This window comes from Podarcis melisellensis (genome assembly GCF_964234715.1).
Source record: "Podarcis melisellensis genome assembly, chromosome: 9".
NCBI classification, from domain to species: domain Eukaryota; kingdom Metazoa; phylum Chordata; class Lepidosauria; order Squamata; family Lacertidae; genus Podarcis; species Podarcis melisellensis.
Genome location: NC_138541.1, coordinates 47,196,033 through 47,215,177, shown reverse-complemented (window position 1 = coordinate 47,215,177; position 19,145 = coordinate 47,196,033). Strand labels below are relative to the sequence as shown.

Sequence of the window (19,145 nt, the reverse complement as noted above, 5' to 3'; positions counted from 1 at the left end):
GAGGCGAGCGGCTACTTGTGGAAAAATGTAACCGAAGGGGAGGAAGGAGAAGAGCTGAGCGGGCGGTGGCGGGGTGTGTGTGTGGAGGAAAAGGAGGGACACACACACACACACACACACACACACACACACACACACACACCCGTCCGTCCCGGGCGCCCTCCGTCCTTTCCTTCCTTCCTTCCCTCCCTTTCCTTCCTTCGCCAGCCACTCAGTCTCTCCAAGGTACAGGCAGAGGGCGCTTTAGCCATGCCCGCCCCCTGCGGTTGCTGCTGCTGCTGCTGCTGCCGCTCCAGCTCCGCTCCACGCGCTGAGGAGGCTCCCGCTCCCCGGCCCCTGCTGCTGCTGCCGCTGCCACTGACAGACGCCCGGGGAAGCGGCGAGGAGACGGAGCCGCGCCGCTGCCCCTCGCCGCCTTCGTCCCTCCTTGGCATATAGCCCCCGGGGGGGCTGGTGGCTGCAGAGGAAACCTCTCCCCCCCCCCTTACTACCCTCAACTGGCCCGGGAACTCCTTCGACCTCCTCGTGCTCCTGAGGGAGCCCGCTTCGGATGTCCGGTTTCCTGGTGCCTTTTTTTATTATTATTTGAACCTGACCAACTCCGAGTAACTCGTCGGAGAAGGAGCGAGCGAGCGCGCGCCTGGGCCGGCGAAGGGGAGGGGGCTCCTGCGCACCTTTCCTCTCTCCATCCTGGGGAAGTTGCCGCTTCGCTGCTGCCTCGGAGAGAGCGGCCGGGACTCGCTCGGAGCCGCGCGGCGTTGCCCACGCGCTGCCTTCACGGCTCCCGCCTCGCCGCCCTCTGCACAATGCACTTGCTGGGATTCTTCTCTCTGGGTTGCTATCTGGCTGCTGGCGCGGTGGTGCTGCTGGGAGCTCGGGAGCCCGCGACGGCCGCTGCCTATGAATCCGGGCAGGGCTACTATGAAGAGGAGCCCGACGTGGGGGATGCCAAGGTAAGCAGCCCTTCCCGGCCCGGCCGCAGACCGCCGGGACTTCGCTTCGCTCAGGCTCCCCGAGCGTCATGTGACCCGAGCGCTTGGTTGGTGCAGATGCAGCGCCCCTCGAGAAGTGCATGCATACCAGCCGCTCATAAAACCAGGGTGCTCGACCCAGAGAGGGAAAGGTGCATTCCCACCTCCCTCCACCCCTCTTCCAATGCAAGGCGGGTGGGAAGCGGTATTTCTGTCCCACCATAGGTATTTTTAGGCTGGTCAGAAATTCTCCAGATTAACATGCAGTACACTGTGGGTTTATCACTTGTCTGGGATTGGTTGTTGCATTTAGGCAGAACGCTTAAGGATTCTATGGAAGTTTTGTCTTCTGAAGTTTTAGGCAGCCACTATGGCTATATGGGGGAATTATTGATTTGTTTTTGTTGTTGCTTTTGTTTTCTTGTGTATTTTGTGTTCTCATTTCGTGTTTTTCTGTTGTGACCTGCCCTGGGATCTTCAGATGAAGGGCAGTATACAAATTTATTAAATAAATAAAACAATAATAATTGCTTCTGGGCTAAGGGTTTGGACACAATGACTTCTGGTCATTCCTGTCTTTGCGGTGAGCTTATAAAGGTGATTCCTAGCATGCAGAATTAATTGGCCCCCGAGGATGTGGAGATCTGTAACCCTAGTTGTTTATCCTGTTATCTTTTGCTTGCACAGGGCTCTAAGTACTGTACAGACAGATAAGAACTCAGAGCACCACTGCTTCCCAGGGAAGTCATGTTAGTTTACAAACTAGTCAAAGGACAGGCTTGGTCTGGGGAATGCAGTATTAGTGCCTCCCTACTAGAAGTGGTTCACTGACTGTATGCATTCCTAGCTTCTTTATCAAGGGCAAAGCTGTGGAAAGCAAGGAGGTCTGTGTCCTTGGAGTGAAACGTGTGTGTTCTTGAAACTTTCCAGTGTGATCTGACTAGCTGCTGGCTAAAATCTTTAAAAGCCTTTTGGAAGACTGGTGTGCATGGCAGTGTAACCGCAGCGTAAATCCACAAAGAGAAATAATTGCATTAGAATGTCTTCCTATTTTCTAAAGGTCTGTGGTGGTATTTATGAAAGTCATAATTTCTAAAGAGCAACGTGGTTTCAGGAAATTAACTTGACCTTTGACGGTGCTGCCTGGATAATTCTCGTTTGACAGCATTAACTTTAAACATAGGGCATACATAGTGTTTTCATGTTTGTAGAATACATGAATAACATCAGAAATATCAAACTCAGAGGTTTTTATAGAAGATATCAGTTACGAATATGGTGTCTACCTCTGTCTGCATTATGTGCATTGCAAGGATACCATGTTTTGCAAAGGAAACCTGAAACTGTTTATAAAAGAAAGTTTCTTTGCACATTGCATCTCCCTTTTAATGGGATATTTCCACAACAATCTGGACATTTCAGATTGGTGCTGACAGTTTTAAAATATAACAGCTGATCCCCACACACTGCAGGATAAAAGCTGGCTTGCTGTGTGTCTCCCCCCACCCCCAATTTCTAATGTGTGAACACAGAACAAGTCCAATTGGTAATCACTTTAATTTGATTAAAGCTAATATATGCCAAAACCGTAGCAAAACTGAAAGGCAGACATATTTCTCACTTGGTTTTACCTCATGCAAATCAGTTGACAAAGGCTGAACTTGGTTGCTTGTTATTATGACGACTTTTAGTTTGCAAGTTATATGCAGTAATAATAGTTTCTACAGTGGATTGAGCATACACTCACAGGAAACAGTTTGGTGAAAGATGAATGGTGTGGAACAAAGTATGTGCTTTCTGCATTTATTGCATCTTTGAAGTCTTAAACTTCCACCACCACCGCCGTAGATACTCCACAGTCTGCTCTGTGTTTTACTGAAGTATCATGACTGCGAGAAACCTGGGACAATAAAGCAAAGGAAGTGAAGAGTATGTGAGACTGGAAAGACAATGGACAGTGGATATCGAGGAGGTTATATATTTTTGTTTTGGGGGTGAGCACCTGTGCTCCATGTGTGTGTATATATAAAGGCATGTATGAGGAGGAGGAGGGAATTAAACACACATTCCAAGTTTTTATAGGACATTTCCCCCCCCCCCTTACCTTTGCTGTCCATGAGCATGAATAATGTCATTGACCTAAGTAGAACTGCTCAAGTAAGAACAATTGGAAGGATTTGGTCCCTGTTGATTCTGCATATTGGTCCCTGTGTGATGAGAGAATGCTAAAAGGAAATTATTGAAGGAATTAAAATATGATTCGATAACTAAACTGTAGGTAAACATTTCAAGGAAAGTACAATTGCGGACCCACATGCATTATTCCCCACCCTGGTGGGTGAAAGGCAAGACCGACAACAGGTGTAAACAAGACTCCGCCCCCAACCTGCCCATGATTGGGCAGTTTAATTCTGAGGGTGGCTGCCTTTCACACCATCCCTTGCAGCCAGCCAGGGTAATTCCCCAACAGCTAGCCACCATGTGAGAACATTATGCCCCAAGGAGCTGTGGGTGATGGTGGTGGGCTGCAAGTGCCGCCCACCCTGGGACCAGGTGAGCAGCCATTATGGTGTAATTTTTTTCAGTTCAGATAAAAATGAGTACTCTAGAGCCGAGTCTGACTGTTTGAAATTGTGATTTCCTTAGCTTTTCCTCGTTCAAGCCATATTTTTAGTTGAAATAGGATTGAAAATTTCGTTTCCATTTGTGTTAATAGATTCTATAGTGTCTATTAGGATTTAAAGTGGTGGTGTTGAGGAAGCTTCAAGTGGACAGCAGCTTTTTTAATACAAAGATGGATGGGTATCATGGACCTATTTTTCTAGGTGTTACGCCATAAACTTATGGAAATAGTATAACATTGATTGGTTTTTCTAACATTTCAAAGACATGTGGAAGAAAGGTGGCTCCTTATGCACCAGAACAGTCATGTCTTCCTATTTAACCTCTAACTTTTGGAAACCTGAGGTAGCACAAGTAGTTCTTATGGGGCTACGGTGGGGGCACAGGTGGAAGAGGAGACACTTAGCTCCTGCTGTTGAGTACCTCAACTGGTGTCAAGCCAACCTGTTGGCTGTTATTTATTTTTTATATTTCCATCCCCTTATACTTCCTTAAGAAAGCACAGAACAGTTTGACATGAAGCTTCCACTGATGGTTGATCCAGGAAACGTATCAGGTCCATGCTTTCTTGGCTTCAACAATGGCATAGCAACAGGTGCTTCCAGACAAATCACCGGGTGTTTTCTTTCTCACCTTAAGTCATTCCATTCCTTTGAAGCAGAATCCCCCTCTAGCTTATTTGCATGGGTGTATAACTCCTATTGGTTTTAGGATAAATTAAAGAAACTTTCATCCAGCTCTGTTCTGTATTAAAAGGAGGGGAAAACTGTAGGTAGTTGTTGATTTTGAGTTCTGTCTTTTCTATTGTCCTGAGTCAATCAATCAATCTCCTTAATTGGCATAATAAGAGTGCGTCATATACATGGATCAGAACACAGCACGGATAGCGAAACATAGTAGGAGGTAATTTAGGATAAAACTGTTCAGATGTTGTGAGATACAAAAGCGGTTCTTAGGACCTATGGTGGTGTAATTTCATGGGTCATTCAAAAAATCTTGCACGTTCTCCACAATGTCATTCCTACAATTATTCGGGATACCCTGGAAGAGTCAGTGTGATAGATTCCCCTCCTTCAATAAGGGGGCCAGATACTTATAATACATTTTTGCATAAAATGGGCAATGAAATAAAATGTGTGTGATGGATTTGACCTGTTTTGTGCCACAAGAGCAGTAGATTTCAGTATATGGGGTTTTCAAGAATCTACCTTGCAAAACTGCAGCAGCAAAACATTAAATCTTGTGAGGGAAGAAGCTCTGCGTCAGTGGGGCTCATAAAGGTGATGTAAAAATGGAGAATCCTGGCCAAACGAGGGTCAAATTCCTAAACCTAATGGGGAAAAGGTTTTATTGGCTGTGCTGCTAAGCGTTTGGAATTCAATCTCTAGAATTCTATGCTTGATTGTCTGGAATGCTTCCAATTGTGGGAGCATAAGCAGTGACTCGAGTGATACGCCACAGGTTCTGATTTTGCTCTCAATGCAAGCTAACCATGCCACCAGCATATGAAAAATTAAAGAAGACAGATCAGACTTGAAATGTAGGCGGAGCCAGAATTTTATAGTGGTGAGCCACGCTTTGGTTTCCAGAAGCCCTTGGCCAGTTGCCAGACACATGGCTTCATACGGCACACAATTTAGCATTGTCCTGAGTCTTTATGGCTCACTCTGCAGAGAAGGGGATCCATTGTTTGGATAGATGTGTACACATCAAAGGCTGAGAAAGATAACTGGACACATGGGTCAGCTGGGTGGCTATACGAGTCCTGTGTGTTTGTACATAATATGAGTGTGGGGTGGCTACATCCACACCACTGGCATGAGGACCATTGGCCAAGGGTGAATGTGGCCTTCGGGCCAAAAACTGTTAGCCACCCCTGGTTTAAAGAGATTATAAAACATATAATCAAACATGTCATTCGACTTGTAATTGTTATATTACAGTGGGGCTATTTTTGACCTTGTCCTCTATGCATCTTGCATCTGTTTTTCTTTGGGTTGTTGTTAATTTTGTTAGGCTAATATTGCAGTCCAAGACACTTTCTGGGAAATTAGTCTTCTTGAACTCTGTGTGATTTGTTTTTGAGTAAATATGCTCCATATTTGCCATGTGTTTACTAACAGAGTACTCTTAACCCCCTGATCCCTGCTCCTGGGCAGAGTTGAGGTATGATGGAGGTGTCTTTCCACTGACCTCTAGTGGTGGTAGGGTGGGCTCCAATATAAAGAGCTTCCTGGACTGGAGCTGACACAGCACATATACCAGCTTACCCTGCCTGGGGTAAGTGGCAAGGCTAATGGTATGTCAACTGATCTGCTGCTCTGCTCTCTCCAGCCAGGGTTTAGGATATCTCTGCTTGTCTTAAGGTAAACTCTTGGGGGAGTGGTAGACCTGATGGCAGGGTATAAATTGATAGACATAAATAAGTACCTACATTTATGATCATCTGGCCTTCAAAATCCTAAAAACTTGGAGTTGGAAGGAGGGAACCATCATCTGCTAGGAATATATATATTAGTTCACTTTTAAATTTATTATGTGTGAGTACACCTGTTCACAACTCAGTATGATGGGTTTCATATACAGAAAAGGAAAACCTGGCCAAGTATACGAGGCTTAAAACAAATACTACTCCTTTCCAACTGATTTGCTTCGCTGATTATAATGGAGGATGGAATTTAGAGTGCTCTACAGTCTCTTTCTAGAAACTGCTCTATTAGCATGCCTGTGCATGGGCTTACACTTAAGGAAACTTGCTTGTCCATGAAGACACAGATACAAGCCTTGGATCCAACCCCAGTGCAAAAACAACTGTGAGCAAAACAACATGTGAAAGTCACTGATAAGGTTGGAGCAGGACAAGCAATGTCCCTGGAGTATAGCATACCAAGCACTATTTCAATAGTCCTGAAGGTTCTTCCTTGGTGCTCATATTTTGATGTTACTGTAGAGACAGACCATTCTATTAACACTTAAAAAAAATCTTAATGTTTAATATAATCAGGTAGCTTTTGTTTTACACATCTTAATTTGCAGTAACGGAGTCACATGTGAGCAGGCCAAATCATATGTGATATAACCTGTTCCTTCCCTTGCTTTTTTCCACTTATTGTTATAAAGATTGAGAAGTGTTATTATTAGGCTGTTTCTTGATGTAAAGTATAGAAAGTATAATCATTAATAAACTTGTGTGAGAAATAAAGGGCAGAGTAATCCTATGGAGGTCAGGGAGAGGCAGTTCCTAAACCTTTCAGGTCTTGCACTGGTCAAGGCAGAAGGTAAGGGTTGGCTTATTTTCAGTGGAAGGGAAAATAACAAGCACCAGCTCCAGGGCCACTGCAGCTTTTCATCCCATGTTGGAGATGCCAGGGAAATGGGGTGGATTTAGATTCTGTGGATCCTCCCTCAGCACTCCTCTTTTCATTGTCTCCTGCCATCAGAGCAACGGTGGTGGAGCTTTCCACCACTGCAAGAAAGAGGCCCATGGCAGTGAAACTCCTCTGTCCAAGAACTCCATTTCTACCACTGCATGGTGAGGTTCGTAGCTTCAAGTGCACCCTCAGCCGTTCTGTCTGGGAGCTTAAAATAGCTGCCTTGATTAGGCTTGTTTCTGGCATGCTATACAGATAATCTATTTGTTATTTCTGTTAATCTTTGAAAATGCAAACATTGCTGAGCAGACAACCAGTGTGGAGGCTCCCAGTTTCAAATGCCAGCAAACTTCCATTAAAACATTATGGGGCAAGTTATGCTCTTAGTTATTTTAAGTATATTCATTGATTCTGTTATAATACGATCCTTCGGAAGCCAAAACGTTTGGGTCCTATGGCCAATGTGAGCAATTATATTATATTACTTTGCTTTGGAATGTTATGAGCATTTAGAAGAACTTCTGTTCAAATGCCTGCAACTATTTGCCCTGCCTGTCCCTGATCCCTTCCCAAGGGCCCACTAACTGACTTAAATTAGTTTCCACCAAGGGCGTCTTGCAGGGGAGATGCATTTTGAGCAATTAGATGCAGTGTTTGCCAAATATCAACCCCACTTTCGGGTGCATGTAAATATGCTTATGCATTCATATTTCTTATTTACACCGTCAGTTTCAATATTCTGTTTTATTTTCTTTGGAATGTATAGGTCACCTAGTCCAACAAAGCCCTACACTAGGAATGTGGCACTCCAGGTCTTTCTGCCTGGTGCCTGGGACTCTGCTCAAGTCCCATCCACTCCCTAGTCCGCACCACTCACTAAATATAAAAATATCAGGCTACACTTATCAGAACAATTGCACATTGCATTAGAGCCCAGGAAATGTGAACTTTTTTCTGTGTTGCCCAGTCCAGACCACACAGTACTTTCCTAAAATCTCATTAATTAATTGTTAACCACCAAGAATTCAGGCTCTGGAATCAGTTGCACGTTTACCTCTTCTCTGTCATTCATGAACCCTTGTGAAACATCCATTATCTGTTTTTTGTTGCAACACCCTAATTGTTCCTCTCACCAACTTATTCTTTATGATTATTATTTATTTACAGAGCATACCACTGTACATTGAAGTTACAGAATTAGATAAGAGTTAGATAATTATATAACATAGACAGGTTCCTGCCACAAAAGGGTTTACTACTTTGAATAAATCCTTTTGTATTTCCTATACAATAACTTACACAAACATGTACACACACCAGGTTTTACCTAAAATAGCATTTCCAACTTACATCATTTCTAGGTTGCCGCATCTTTATTAGCTTTCAGAAGTTTGGTACCTAGGGCTTTCCCTGTCCTTATGCAAAAAACCTGCTGAAACAGTACTTCCTGACTCGTACTCTTTTGCCACAGGAGTACCCCCTGGTGGCCATTCAAGACATAATGGCTGCATTTGAGATGCATCTTAGAGCAGAATATGGTTTTGGGAAACACTATTACTAATTGTTACACCTGTGTTTCTTATAGTAGATGTGTGCAGTGCAGATGTCATATATGTTTGCATCTTAAAACTCTCATCTACACATACCTGGGAACAGGATAGTGGACCAGATAGACTCTTGGTCTGATCCAGCAGGGTGGTTTTTACTTCCTTAAATCTAGCTGTTGGGAGGGTTTTTGTCATAAGCTTTCTTATGTACTATATTTGTGATTCCACCCCCCCCCCCAAAGTATCCTGTAAAAAAGCAGGACACTGCTTAATAACTCCAGACACCTCTGTACACATTTCAGAATGAAATTCCCTCTTGTTTTTTGGCTAAATATTCAACAGATATTTTGGCTTTATCCTTGATTTGTGTCATAGTGTAACTTTTTTACTCGTTTCATCATTCTGGAATGTAGCAGTTACAAGAGAAGTTGCTGTTTTGGTTCCAGAGAAGGGGGAGGGCAGAGAGAGAGAGAGAGAGAGAGATCCAAAACTGTTTGGATAGTTAGTTTTATTGGATCAACCGTGTTGCTAGATTGCTAGGAACCTCTACTGCATTGCACTGTGTTTCTTTGTCCAAGGAGATATAGCACAGCACAGCACAATGCAGTGGTGGCTGCCAATTCTGGCTTTCTTTCCAACTGTTGGCCAAATGTGTGTGTAACAGAAAGAGGGAGAGAGCTGCAAGCACAGCCATGATAGTGCTGTGCAGCGTTTATCTTGGAAGAAAGCACAGCAAAGTACTATGGTGGTTGCCAGTTTGGCTTGAAAGGGCAATGTTAGGCTCCCAAAATAGGTATCAGGTGCAGTGGGTCCAATGCAGTTAGCTGGTGGCAATTGGCTAAAGAAGGCGAAATAGTTCAGAACAATGAAGCTGATATGCCTTCGTAGCAAGGTTGTTCTGTAATATTTCACTTATGCCAGTGTGGATAGTTTGCTAATTGTTGAAATTCAAAGGTATCTCTGTGTTGACAACTGAAAACTATCATAACATAAAATGGTATCCTTATTAACACAATTTCCATGTGCTATATCATGTCAGCAGTTTTTAATACTGTAGGTATTAAGTTAATTTATTAAATTAATTAAACTATTAATTAAGATAGTAATTACTGTTACAGGGTTCTCTGTTTTGCTATCCCTGCCCCATGTTGTGTTGGATATAGTGTAATGGGTAATGTGTGTTTTTTGCTGTTACAAGACTGCCTGACTTATAACCAACAAGTCAAACACAGCCCATTAGTTGCTGTAGTTGTTACAGAAAGCAACACAGTTGAACTTAATTTATGACTGAAGCCAATATTAAAGCTACTGTGTGATAATTTAGTCTGCCTCAATTTTTGGAATCATGTCCTCTTGTTCTGCAGCCACTTGTAATATGCATCATTGTTGTTGATGCACAGCTGCAAGGATGACTCCCTGAATAGATGAAGAAACAGAGCAAGGTATGAATCAGAAATGGATGGTCAAGGGCATAAGAACCCCAACAGGAGTGCATACATCTTTTGTGTCATGATTGGGTTTGCTCAGGGAGGTGCAGTGTTTCTCTAGCCAGCATGGTGTAGTGGTTTAGAGCGGTGGACTCGTAATCTGGTGAACTGGGTTCGCTTCCCCACTCCTCCATATGCAGCTGCTGGGTGACCTTGGGCTAGGCACACTTCTCTGAAGTCTCTTGGCCTCACTCACCTCACAGAGTGTTTGTTGTGGGGGAGGAAGGCAAAGGAGATTGTTAGCCGCTTTGAGACTCCTTAAAGGGAGTGAAAGGCGGGATATCAAGTCCAAACTCCTCCTCCTCCTCTTCTTCTTCTTCTTCTATACTTCTGTTGCAGACTGTCAGAGCTGCCCAAGGTCCCAGCTCACAGAGGACCAACGCCAGTTCTTGTTATATACAAAAGTCTTTATTAAGGTTCAGTTTCCATTCCAAAGCCGCGGCGTGCAGCTCTACGTCTCAACCCTAGACCACTGAAGCTCCGTCTGAATCTCCTCCCCCCAGACACCAGTTCAAGACCCTAGCCTTGCTCCACCTCCTCCTTTGCTCCTTTCTCCTCTGGGTCCGTCTGCCCGCCGGGGTGTTGCCCTTTCTGGACTCTTCTGATGCTGAAGAGTCCCCAGATTCTTCCCCCTGCCTCCGGCGTGCTTTAGGACCTGGCTCCCAATCCTCGCTCCCAGATGTCCCGCGCGCCTGTGCATTTGAACTTGGCGCGCGCGCCCAGCCGGCAACTTTCCTCCTGACCGTTACGCTGCTTCTGTCACTGCTTTCCCCTTTCGGGGGGGGCTCGCTGGATCTGACTTCCCCTCTGTTCCCTCACTCAGCGATAGGGGCGTGGTCAGCCCTGACTCATCCTCTCTTTCCCCTGGAGGGCAAGCCGGTCCTGACACATGGGACTCTTCCCCCCCGCTACGTTCTGGTGGGGAAACTGGTCCCAATCTCCAGCTGTTGCTTTGGGAGTCACCGCTGGTCCCTTCCTTCTGGTGCGTCCCTCCCGGGACCCCACTTGCTCTGGCTATCGGTGCTCCCTTCTGGGAATCTTCTGAATCACTGGACAGACTCATGGACTCTCTTCCCCCACTGTCATCCTCACCTATGCTGCCCTCGGATTGTTCTCCTTCGCTCTCCGCTTCCTCTTTCCCCTGTGCCTCTGCTTCTGAACCCCTGACACAGACTGACAATTATTCTCAGACGTATGCATCTAGTGCTCACGATTACAAAGAAGGTTGGAAAATATAAAAATGCTGGATTTGCCTTATACCAAATCAGACCATTGGTCTGTCTAGCTCAGTGTTGGCAGCATCTTTCTAGGATTGTAGACAGGTGTGGTGGTGTTGTTGTTGTTGTTTTTACACCTACCTAGAATCTACTGAGTCTGGGCTTTTGAGTGCAAAGCAACCAATAGTAATGTGTGTGGTGGAGCACAAAGCTTCCATCTTAACATTGGCATCACTTCTACTTCCACAGATGTGGCTGGGTGCACTGTTGGGAATGCCAGACTGGTGGCAGCATTCATGCTGTTATACTGACATGGTCCCTATCTCCTTGCCACACTGCCCCAGCCCTGTCCAGTTAAGCATTTTAACTTCTTAATTTTGCAGAATGTAAATTTATATATATGCGTATACAATGATTGTCATTATTTAGTGGAAATGTCAATGAACTGACCGGTATCTGAAATGTATTCTTCTGCCTGTGCATTAGGATCATTGGCAGAGGCCCTCTTATCTGTCCCAAACTCCTCTTTCATTGGAGGAAGGGACAGAGCCTTTTATGGATTCTGAGTTATATCTAGGCTCTAGAGCATCTTGCCCAGGGAGTGTCATCTTGTGCCATCCACGATGACTTTCCACCATAGTATAAAAGTCTTCCTTTCTAAGAAGGCCTTCAGTTGTGTGAGTAGGGGCAGGGGAACCTGTAGCCCTTCAGAGATACTCATGACATAAAGCTCACTGGGTGGCTTACAATAAATAAGGTTGCTGACTACAGCTTCAATCATCCCTGATGTTAGGCCATGCTGGCTGGGGCTGATGTAGCCTAACAATATCTAGAAAATCACAGCTGTGATAGAATAGCCAGACTTCTTTTGCTTTTACTGTGACTCTCCAGTGTTTTAGTAGTTTATATAATTGCTGTTATTTTATTTCTATTTAGGTGCCTTGGGTTTTTTTAAATGAAAGCTGGGATAGAAATGTTTAAATAAATAGTCATTTTTAGCTTTGCTCAAATGGTTAAAAAGAATGTGTGACATTCCAGCCCTTTGTGATTTTTCCTTTACCACATTAATGGAAATTTGATGTGTAAATTAATTGCATCCCCCCCAACTGAGGATACTTTTCTAGTATGGTTCTCTGAGCTGAACAGGTTGCATACACCAACCCAGATGTTCAATATAAATAAAAGTTGCTTTGAAATGTTATGATTTTAAGTTCCTTTATATCACATTGTATATGTTTTGTCAGCTGACTGTTTATACTTAGCAGTACTGTGTACTTCTAAAACAACTGAAATATAGCTCAGACAAGCAGTTCCTTGCAGCTTTGATAGACATTTTGCCTTGAACTGGAAGTTCCGAAAACTGCAGTGGAAAGTAAAGCCTATATCAGCTTTTCCCAAACACATTTTTTCCATAACAGCCATTTGTGACTATAGTGCTCCTAAAACTAGAACAGAATTTATAAAACAGGTTTTTATAATTTTTTAACTTTAATTAATTATCCTTTGTCTCAACAGATGTGAAAAATAAGAGATAGAATTGAACTTAGTACATTAGTTTTGAGAATTTTTTTTCTTAAGCAATAAGTCTTTTTCAATAAATTATTATTTTAAATTGCTGGAGTGCGGGTAGAATGAGATTTTAGTGATGTATGTAAGCTTAGAGCTATGTAGTTCTGACTTTCCCCCTTGCTGTAAACTCACTGGTTGGACCTCATCCTGAATATTGTATCTTGTTATTGACATTGGATATCATGAACTGAAATTAAAGCAGAAAGGTGGAGGATGTTAATAAGAAAACCTTTCTCACAAGGAGTTTGGTAAGCCAATTCTTCCTTGGTCTGTGTGCTTTACCCAGGGACACAGATCTGTCCTTTCATAATGACATAGAATCTCTCATTTTTTCATATGCACGAATCTGCATGTGCTTATGGATAAGATATACTGTTTCTATGTGCCCTTCAAAAATTAACATGTGGCATGATTTTGACTTACAGAGGGTAGCTGTAAGTGCTTTTGATTGTGGCTGGCAGACTTCCTTGCTTTGTTGAGAAGCTTTCACCTCTTTTAAGAACCCCACGGATCTTGACACTGTCATTGCACCATTGAAAACCCACCTCAATAAATATACAGCTAGTTTTACCGTGTAGTACATCATGTTCACAAACTTTAGATAGGGTTGTTCCTTCTGAGTTCCTTGTGGGTGTTTTAAATATCAGATGCCTCTTACAAGCATATTCAGGGTTTCAAAAAGATAAATATATCGTGTCTGTACAGACCAAAAATTCATATTCCACACAAAGGAATTTTAAATGGAGAGAGCTATTCACATTGTAAGAGTTTGTGAACATGAAACCTAAAACTATCTATAATATGTCTCTTGTTTTCTTTCAGCTCCTATAAATAACTGGAGATACAGAAATCCAGTTCAACAGCCTGAAAATAGAGTGAACTAATTATTTCCAGATATGGGATGAAATGTCTGGAATTTTAATGTAGATTTCTGTCATCCTATGGAACTCTGCTTTGTCACAAGGAGGATAAGATACTGACATAGATATCATTTCTTAATGACACTCATTCGTTTTGGCAGTAAATATCTTCTTTCTAATTATTTTTTAAAATAATTATTATGAAAATTGCACTGATTCTGGACATAACCACCCAAACCTGGTAGAACTATGGACATCTCTCTCTCTCTCTCTTTTTTTTTAGAAAAGGGAGAAGAAAAGTTGTCCCACCATTAGGTGTTCCAGAGGGAGCCTCTTTAGCTACCCATTAGTTTCCCCATTAGGAAATGCATTCCAGGAAGTGTGGCAGCCAGTGAGGCTACAGAAATCTATGCAAGGGGTGTTTGGGTGGGGGCCTATTGTTGTTGTTAAAAGAAGAACACACCCCTCACCTACCTTTCATCATCAATAAAAGGTAAATGCCATACCAAATCCATGCATCTCTGAGAATTTTTCTCATTCTTTCTCCCACTCCACCCCCACCTTTCTAAAGAGATAGAAAAACAGCCTATTCTTTCACTAGGGGTAGATGGAGAAGAGTTTCCAAAAATCAGAAAAAAGCAACCCACTCCTTTGTTATTTAGTACCTCTGCCTTACTTCTTTAAGAGCTTGATGCTTTCGCCTATCTAAAAATGTTCCCCTCAGAAATTCTGTAGAGATTTATTCTATTGCTTCTCCCTGTTATTCTGCAACATTGTTTAGGAATCTTTTCTTTGTCCTTTAATGGAAGGAAGGTTAGAAGTCTATATGAAAAATTCCATTCTCATTTAGTTATGGTGAAAATAATAACAGTCTAGCATTCTATTTGATCTCTGAATTGCAAATTTTGGAAAAATATTCACAAATGGAGTACACAGGAACATCAGATATAATCATGGGACTGTATCAAACATCAAGCACTTTCTAAGAAGTGTGTAAGTGATGTGATTTTTATTGCATGTTTTAAAAACATTTTAAAATGATCCTTTTGTTTTCATATTTCATGTTGTTCTGAATGCTTGTTCTCAGAAATTTTTAAACAACTAAGGTTGTTTAAGGTATTGATTATCCTGTTACAACCCTTTAGCCAAATTACCATTTTAATCTCTCCATCTCAGTTAAGCCTCACCAAAACTATAAGCAAGGACTTTGCCAGAAGCCTTTTCCCCAAACCCTTTACTGACTTATTGAAGTGCAGGTGGGTCTTCCTCTACTACCCTAGACATCTTGTCTGTTCAACCTAAGCCAAATGATTCAGCCATACTCAACAAGTCTTCAGCCACCAAGCCAATCCATCTGCCTCTCGGGTCTTCCTTTTTCTTTAACAAACCTCTTCCTTTGATGTTGTCTTCTGGCCAACTCCACAAACGTCAAGCACCGACAACCCTAATTCTCCCTCTGCTGACCAGCACTCAGCTGTTACATACACTTATTCTGGCTCTTCTACTCCAGTCCCAGCCAATCATGCTATCCAACTGAAAATTCCAAACTGCACCCATCAATCAAAATATGCATACACCAGTCCTTCCGCACAGCTGTCAGTTAAGGCCCCAGGCAACAGTTAAACAAACTTTTACCAGACCAGACATAAAACTTCCCATATCAAATACATTGCAATGCACATTGCAATAGTGTTTTCACAATCAGTTCTGAGAACAGGTACAAGTCGACTGCATGGGGATCCACATAAGTTTCTCTTTCTCTCTTCTCCTGCATATCAACCCATGTCATTGCAGGGAATGAAATGTCTATGAACACCAATGTCCATCTAACTGTCTCTCTCTGTACTCTACGAGTTACTTCTGCTCTGGAGCACAAATAATTTGCATGGCAGAGAGGTGAGGGGCTTCTATTCCTAGAAGCATTCTCTTACATACATTGGTCAATGGACAACCCAGGCAACAGGATTCTATTGAGTCCTAGGAGAATCCTCTATATACAGGTATTGTATAGCCTCTTAATATTTATACATACAAATATACATATTTATACATAATTATAATTGATCAAAGCATTTCATCTTCATTATCACAGTAAACTTGCAACACTCTTGTAAGATTGCTTCATTTTATTCTTTCTTATAAAGTAGAGCCTGTGAGACATGCTGAAGCACAACCAGAAAGTTCACGGTTGACCTGAGATTGACACTAGAAGCTTCCATCTCATAGCACAGGCCCCTAAGCACTCACCAGCTCTCATTCAATGGTGCACTGGATGCTTCCGCCACAATTCCTGAACAGTGCAACTCGTACAGCACGTTGGCAACAAATATTCACACAATAGTGTATTGATCCATTGCTGAAACCCGATGCGTGCAATTTCAGATCAAGAAATTTCTTTGTATATAGTGGGATAATTTATATTTACTTTGTATTTAATTGCACACCTAGAAGGGTATTGTGTTGATTTTGATAAGATTCCGTTTGGATTATTATCAGTTAGCACTAGTAGACGCATCCATGGCACGAGACGACTGAAGAAGCCCAGAAAACTGTGCTCAGGGAGTCTGCCATCCACCAACCCCAACAAATTGGTCCAACTGGGGGCGAAACAGCAGCCTCTCAACTGCATGGACTGCTAGGACGAAACGGGGATAGAACACTGGCTCCCTGTCTTCTTTATTACTTCATATGCTGCTTCATCAGTACCTCACAGCTACTGGGAACAACGGTGAACTTACCCTTTTCTTGAACCTTCTTGAACTTATTTAAAAAACAAGAAAAAATGAAAAACTGAGGCAATAATTTGTAAGAACCTATAATAAACTGAGGCAACTGAGGCAATAATTTGTAATATCTGAAATTGCAAGTTCACTTTATTTTAGGCAGTTTGTAAGTTTTCATGGCATTTATTGTCACTTTCTCACATATTTGATAAATGGTGTAAAATTATTTTGGAACAACTGTGTGAATGTTTGTTGCCAACGTGCTGTATGAGTTGCACTGTATGATTAACTGCACAGGTTGCACTTTCCTAAAAATTCCTGAATAAGCTAAGCACAAAGAGAACAAGTGCTATGTTACATTTACTATAGACATCATTTTTGCGGCACCCATAATCTATTTTGGCATTTCATAACAGCTATGGTAGCTAGAATTCCTGGACTCATTATGCATGCCAAGCAAATGTCAGGAGGCAGGTGGCATAAATCTAATATACTAGTTGACTCAAATCTGTTTTCATGGTAATAGAGACTTCCTTTCTTCTTTGTCAAAATATTTTGAGTAATGGCTATATCTGATTGTTGTGGAAAGAAAGGAAAATATTGGTGCATTGCAGTTTTGATGTTATAAACCATTAAAGAAATATATTTTGATCTTCAAAATGTTACATTCTGGCTAACTACTAAGTTGCATTTTTAAAATACATTTGTGTCCATATGTATTTCATTTCCCCTCTCCCTTGCATTTATTTATTTTATCTATCAAAAAAACACTAAATCTAATCCCTTCTGGGGTTTACTATTGACATGATAATTAATTGCTCCACTTTCAAGTTCCCTTTCATTTTTTTGAGAGGGGTACATTGCATCTATGCAAAATATTTTCATCAAAATAAACTCAATAAGGGAAATTAGAACAGGTTTGTGGAAGTGACATTCACAGCAACAAGAAATCTTAGTCATATGGAAATACAATAGAAATGTATGTAGTTTAGCAAATAAATTAGATATTATTTAATATTAGTTTGCATGTAATATTAAATTATGGCTTACCATACATGCAAGGTTTTCCAAACTTATGTGCTCCCCCCCCCCTTCCTCTGGTACTGCTGCAAGGAGATAGGAAGCTTTTGCTTCTATCTTCAACTAACTGCAGTTATTCTTTGTGTCTGAAGCCAGATAAAGTCTGATTTGTCTTAACTATAGTTCAAGGCATCATTCACCAACCTAGTGCGCTCCAGCTATGCTGGATGGGAGCTGCAGTCCCAAATATCTGAAGGACATCAGGCTGGTGAAGGTTTAGGGAAGGAAGGAAGCCAACTTCAAACCATAATTCATGATTGACTTGTTACCTTAAATCATGGTTAGCTAAACTGTGGCCCTCCAGGTGCTGCTAGATTGCAACTTCCATCACACAAGGCCATTAGCCATGATGGCTGTGGCTAACGAGACAGCATCTGGAATGCCACAGGTTCACAACCTCTGCCCTAAACTGTAGTGAATACTCATCACTCTCTCAGTTAACACTCTCAGTTTGCACAATAAACAAAAGCAAAAACTTAAATATCCTTCCCTCATCTGTGCTGGAGTAGGAAAGCCTACAAGGTTTACTCAGCTCATTCCTATAGTGTCAAATGGTGGTTTAGCATTATGTTCAAAAGTTACCCTGTTATATTTACAGAATACATAAAATATACAGTCTTGTACAAGTAGGTCTTACAATTGGCATAAGATGAATAAAACAGAGAGTGCATTCAGACAGAAAAGGAAAGCTTGAATGCAAATGTTTCTATAGTTCAGAGAGTTAAGAATGAACCGTAAGCTCAAGTGATTCATATCTGTTTCTGCTTCTTCTCAACTTCACACACATGAAGGTGTATTCAACCTATATCTTGGTTGGAACTCCCTCACTTTGGGTCCCTCAGTGCTCTTTCCAGCCTCTTTTAAGGACATATTTATTCACTCAAGCCTCTGGGGGAAGTTGGAACATCAGAGTATATTATCTTTTGAGTTTCTGAGGTTAGACTCTCTGGAATATCTTAATTTAACTTAATTTCACCCCCCCCCCCAATATATATATATATATATATATATATATATATATATATATATATATATATATATATATGCAGGTTTTGGTGTCCTCGGGTGTCTTCCCGTGTAAAAGTTGGGGTGTCTAGGCGACGTTTCGACGAGGTCTCACTCGTCATCTTCAGGCTGGTGCTTTCGGCTTCTTGTTACTGGAACAGAGCAGGATCTCAGTGTTTGAGTTCCTATAAATACTGTTGAGGGGGTGTGGTGTATAGCCTCCAATGTTCTGGGCAGAGAGGAAGTTCCCAGGCTAGTGTGCCTTTTCTTCTTTTGTTCCTTAATTACTTGAGGGATATCTTGAGTGATTTCTTGAGTGATATCCTGAGTACCACTTAGGTGGGTCATTAGGTGTGGATTAGTTGCTAAAGTCTTTGTGTCTTGACCTCTTGAACTTTGTGAAGAGTTTTTCTGAGAAGATGGCTGTACTGCACTTAGTTGTGCTCTGGCTTGGCTTCGTGTATAGGGGCGAGCTGTGGTTTTGTGGCCTGTGTCAGCCAGATCTGTGTAGGGATTGCAGGGGGGTGCAGCATCCGGAGGTGCCACCATGGTTTGGCTACTGGATGGTGTCTGTACTTTATCTGTGGAGAGGGTCTGGGTTTGGGTCTGGTGTGGTTGATTGGTGATGGCGTTCTGTGTGCCTCTGGATCTGGTGTCAGTTTTTGTGGGGAGGGCTAATTTCCAGATGTCTGG

The 19,145-nt window shown here is 42.2% G+C and overlaps 1 protein-coding gene across 3 annotated transcripts in view; it reads left to right on the top strand.

The window, feature by feature from the left end:
• Positions 1 to 325: 325 nt before the first annotated feature.
• Positions 326 to 19,145, top strand: part of VEGFC (vascular endothelial growth factor C) — a 42,474-nt gene continuing 23,654 nt past the window's right edge. The window contains exon 1 of one of the 3 annotated variants that reach the window (XM_081926150.1): positions 326 to 953. In XM_081926150.1, coding sequence (XP_081782276.1) covers positions 807 to 953 — 147 coding nt within the window. In that variant the 5' untranslated portion in view covers positions 326 to 806. Of the gene's footprint in view, positions 954 to 3,470; positions 3,525 to 19,145 lie in introns of those variants that run through there. The other 2 variants (XM_081926148.1, XM_081926149.1) reach the window with 2 other exon arrangements.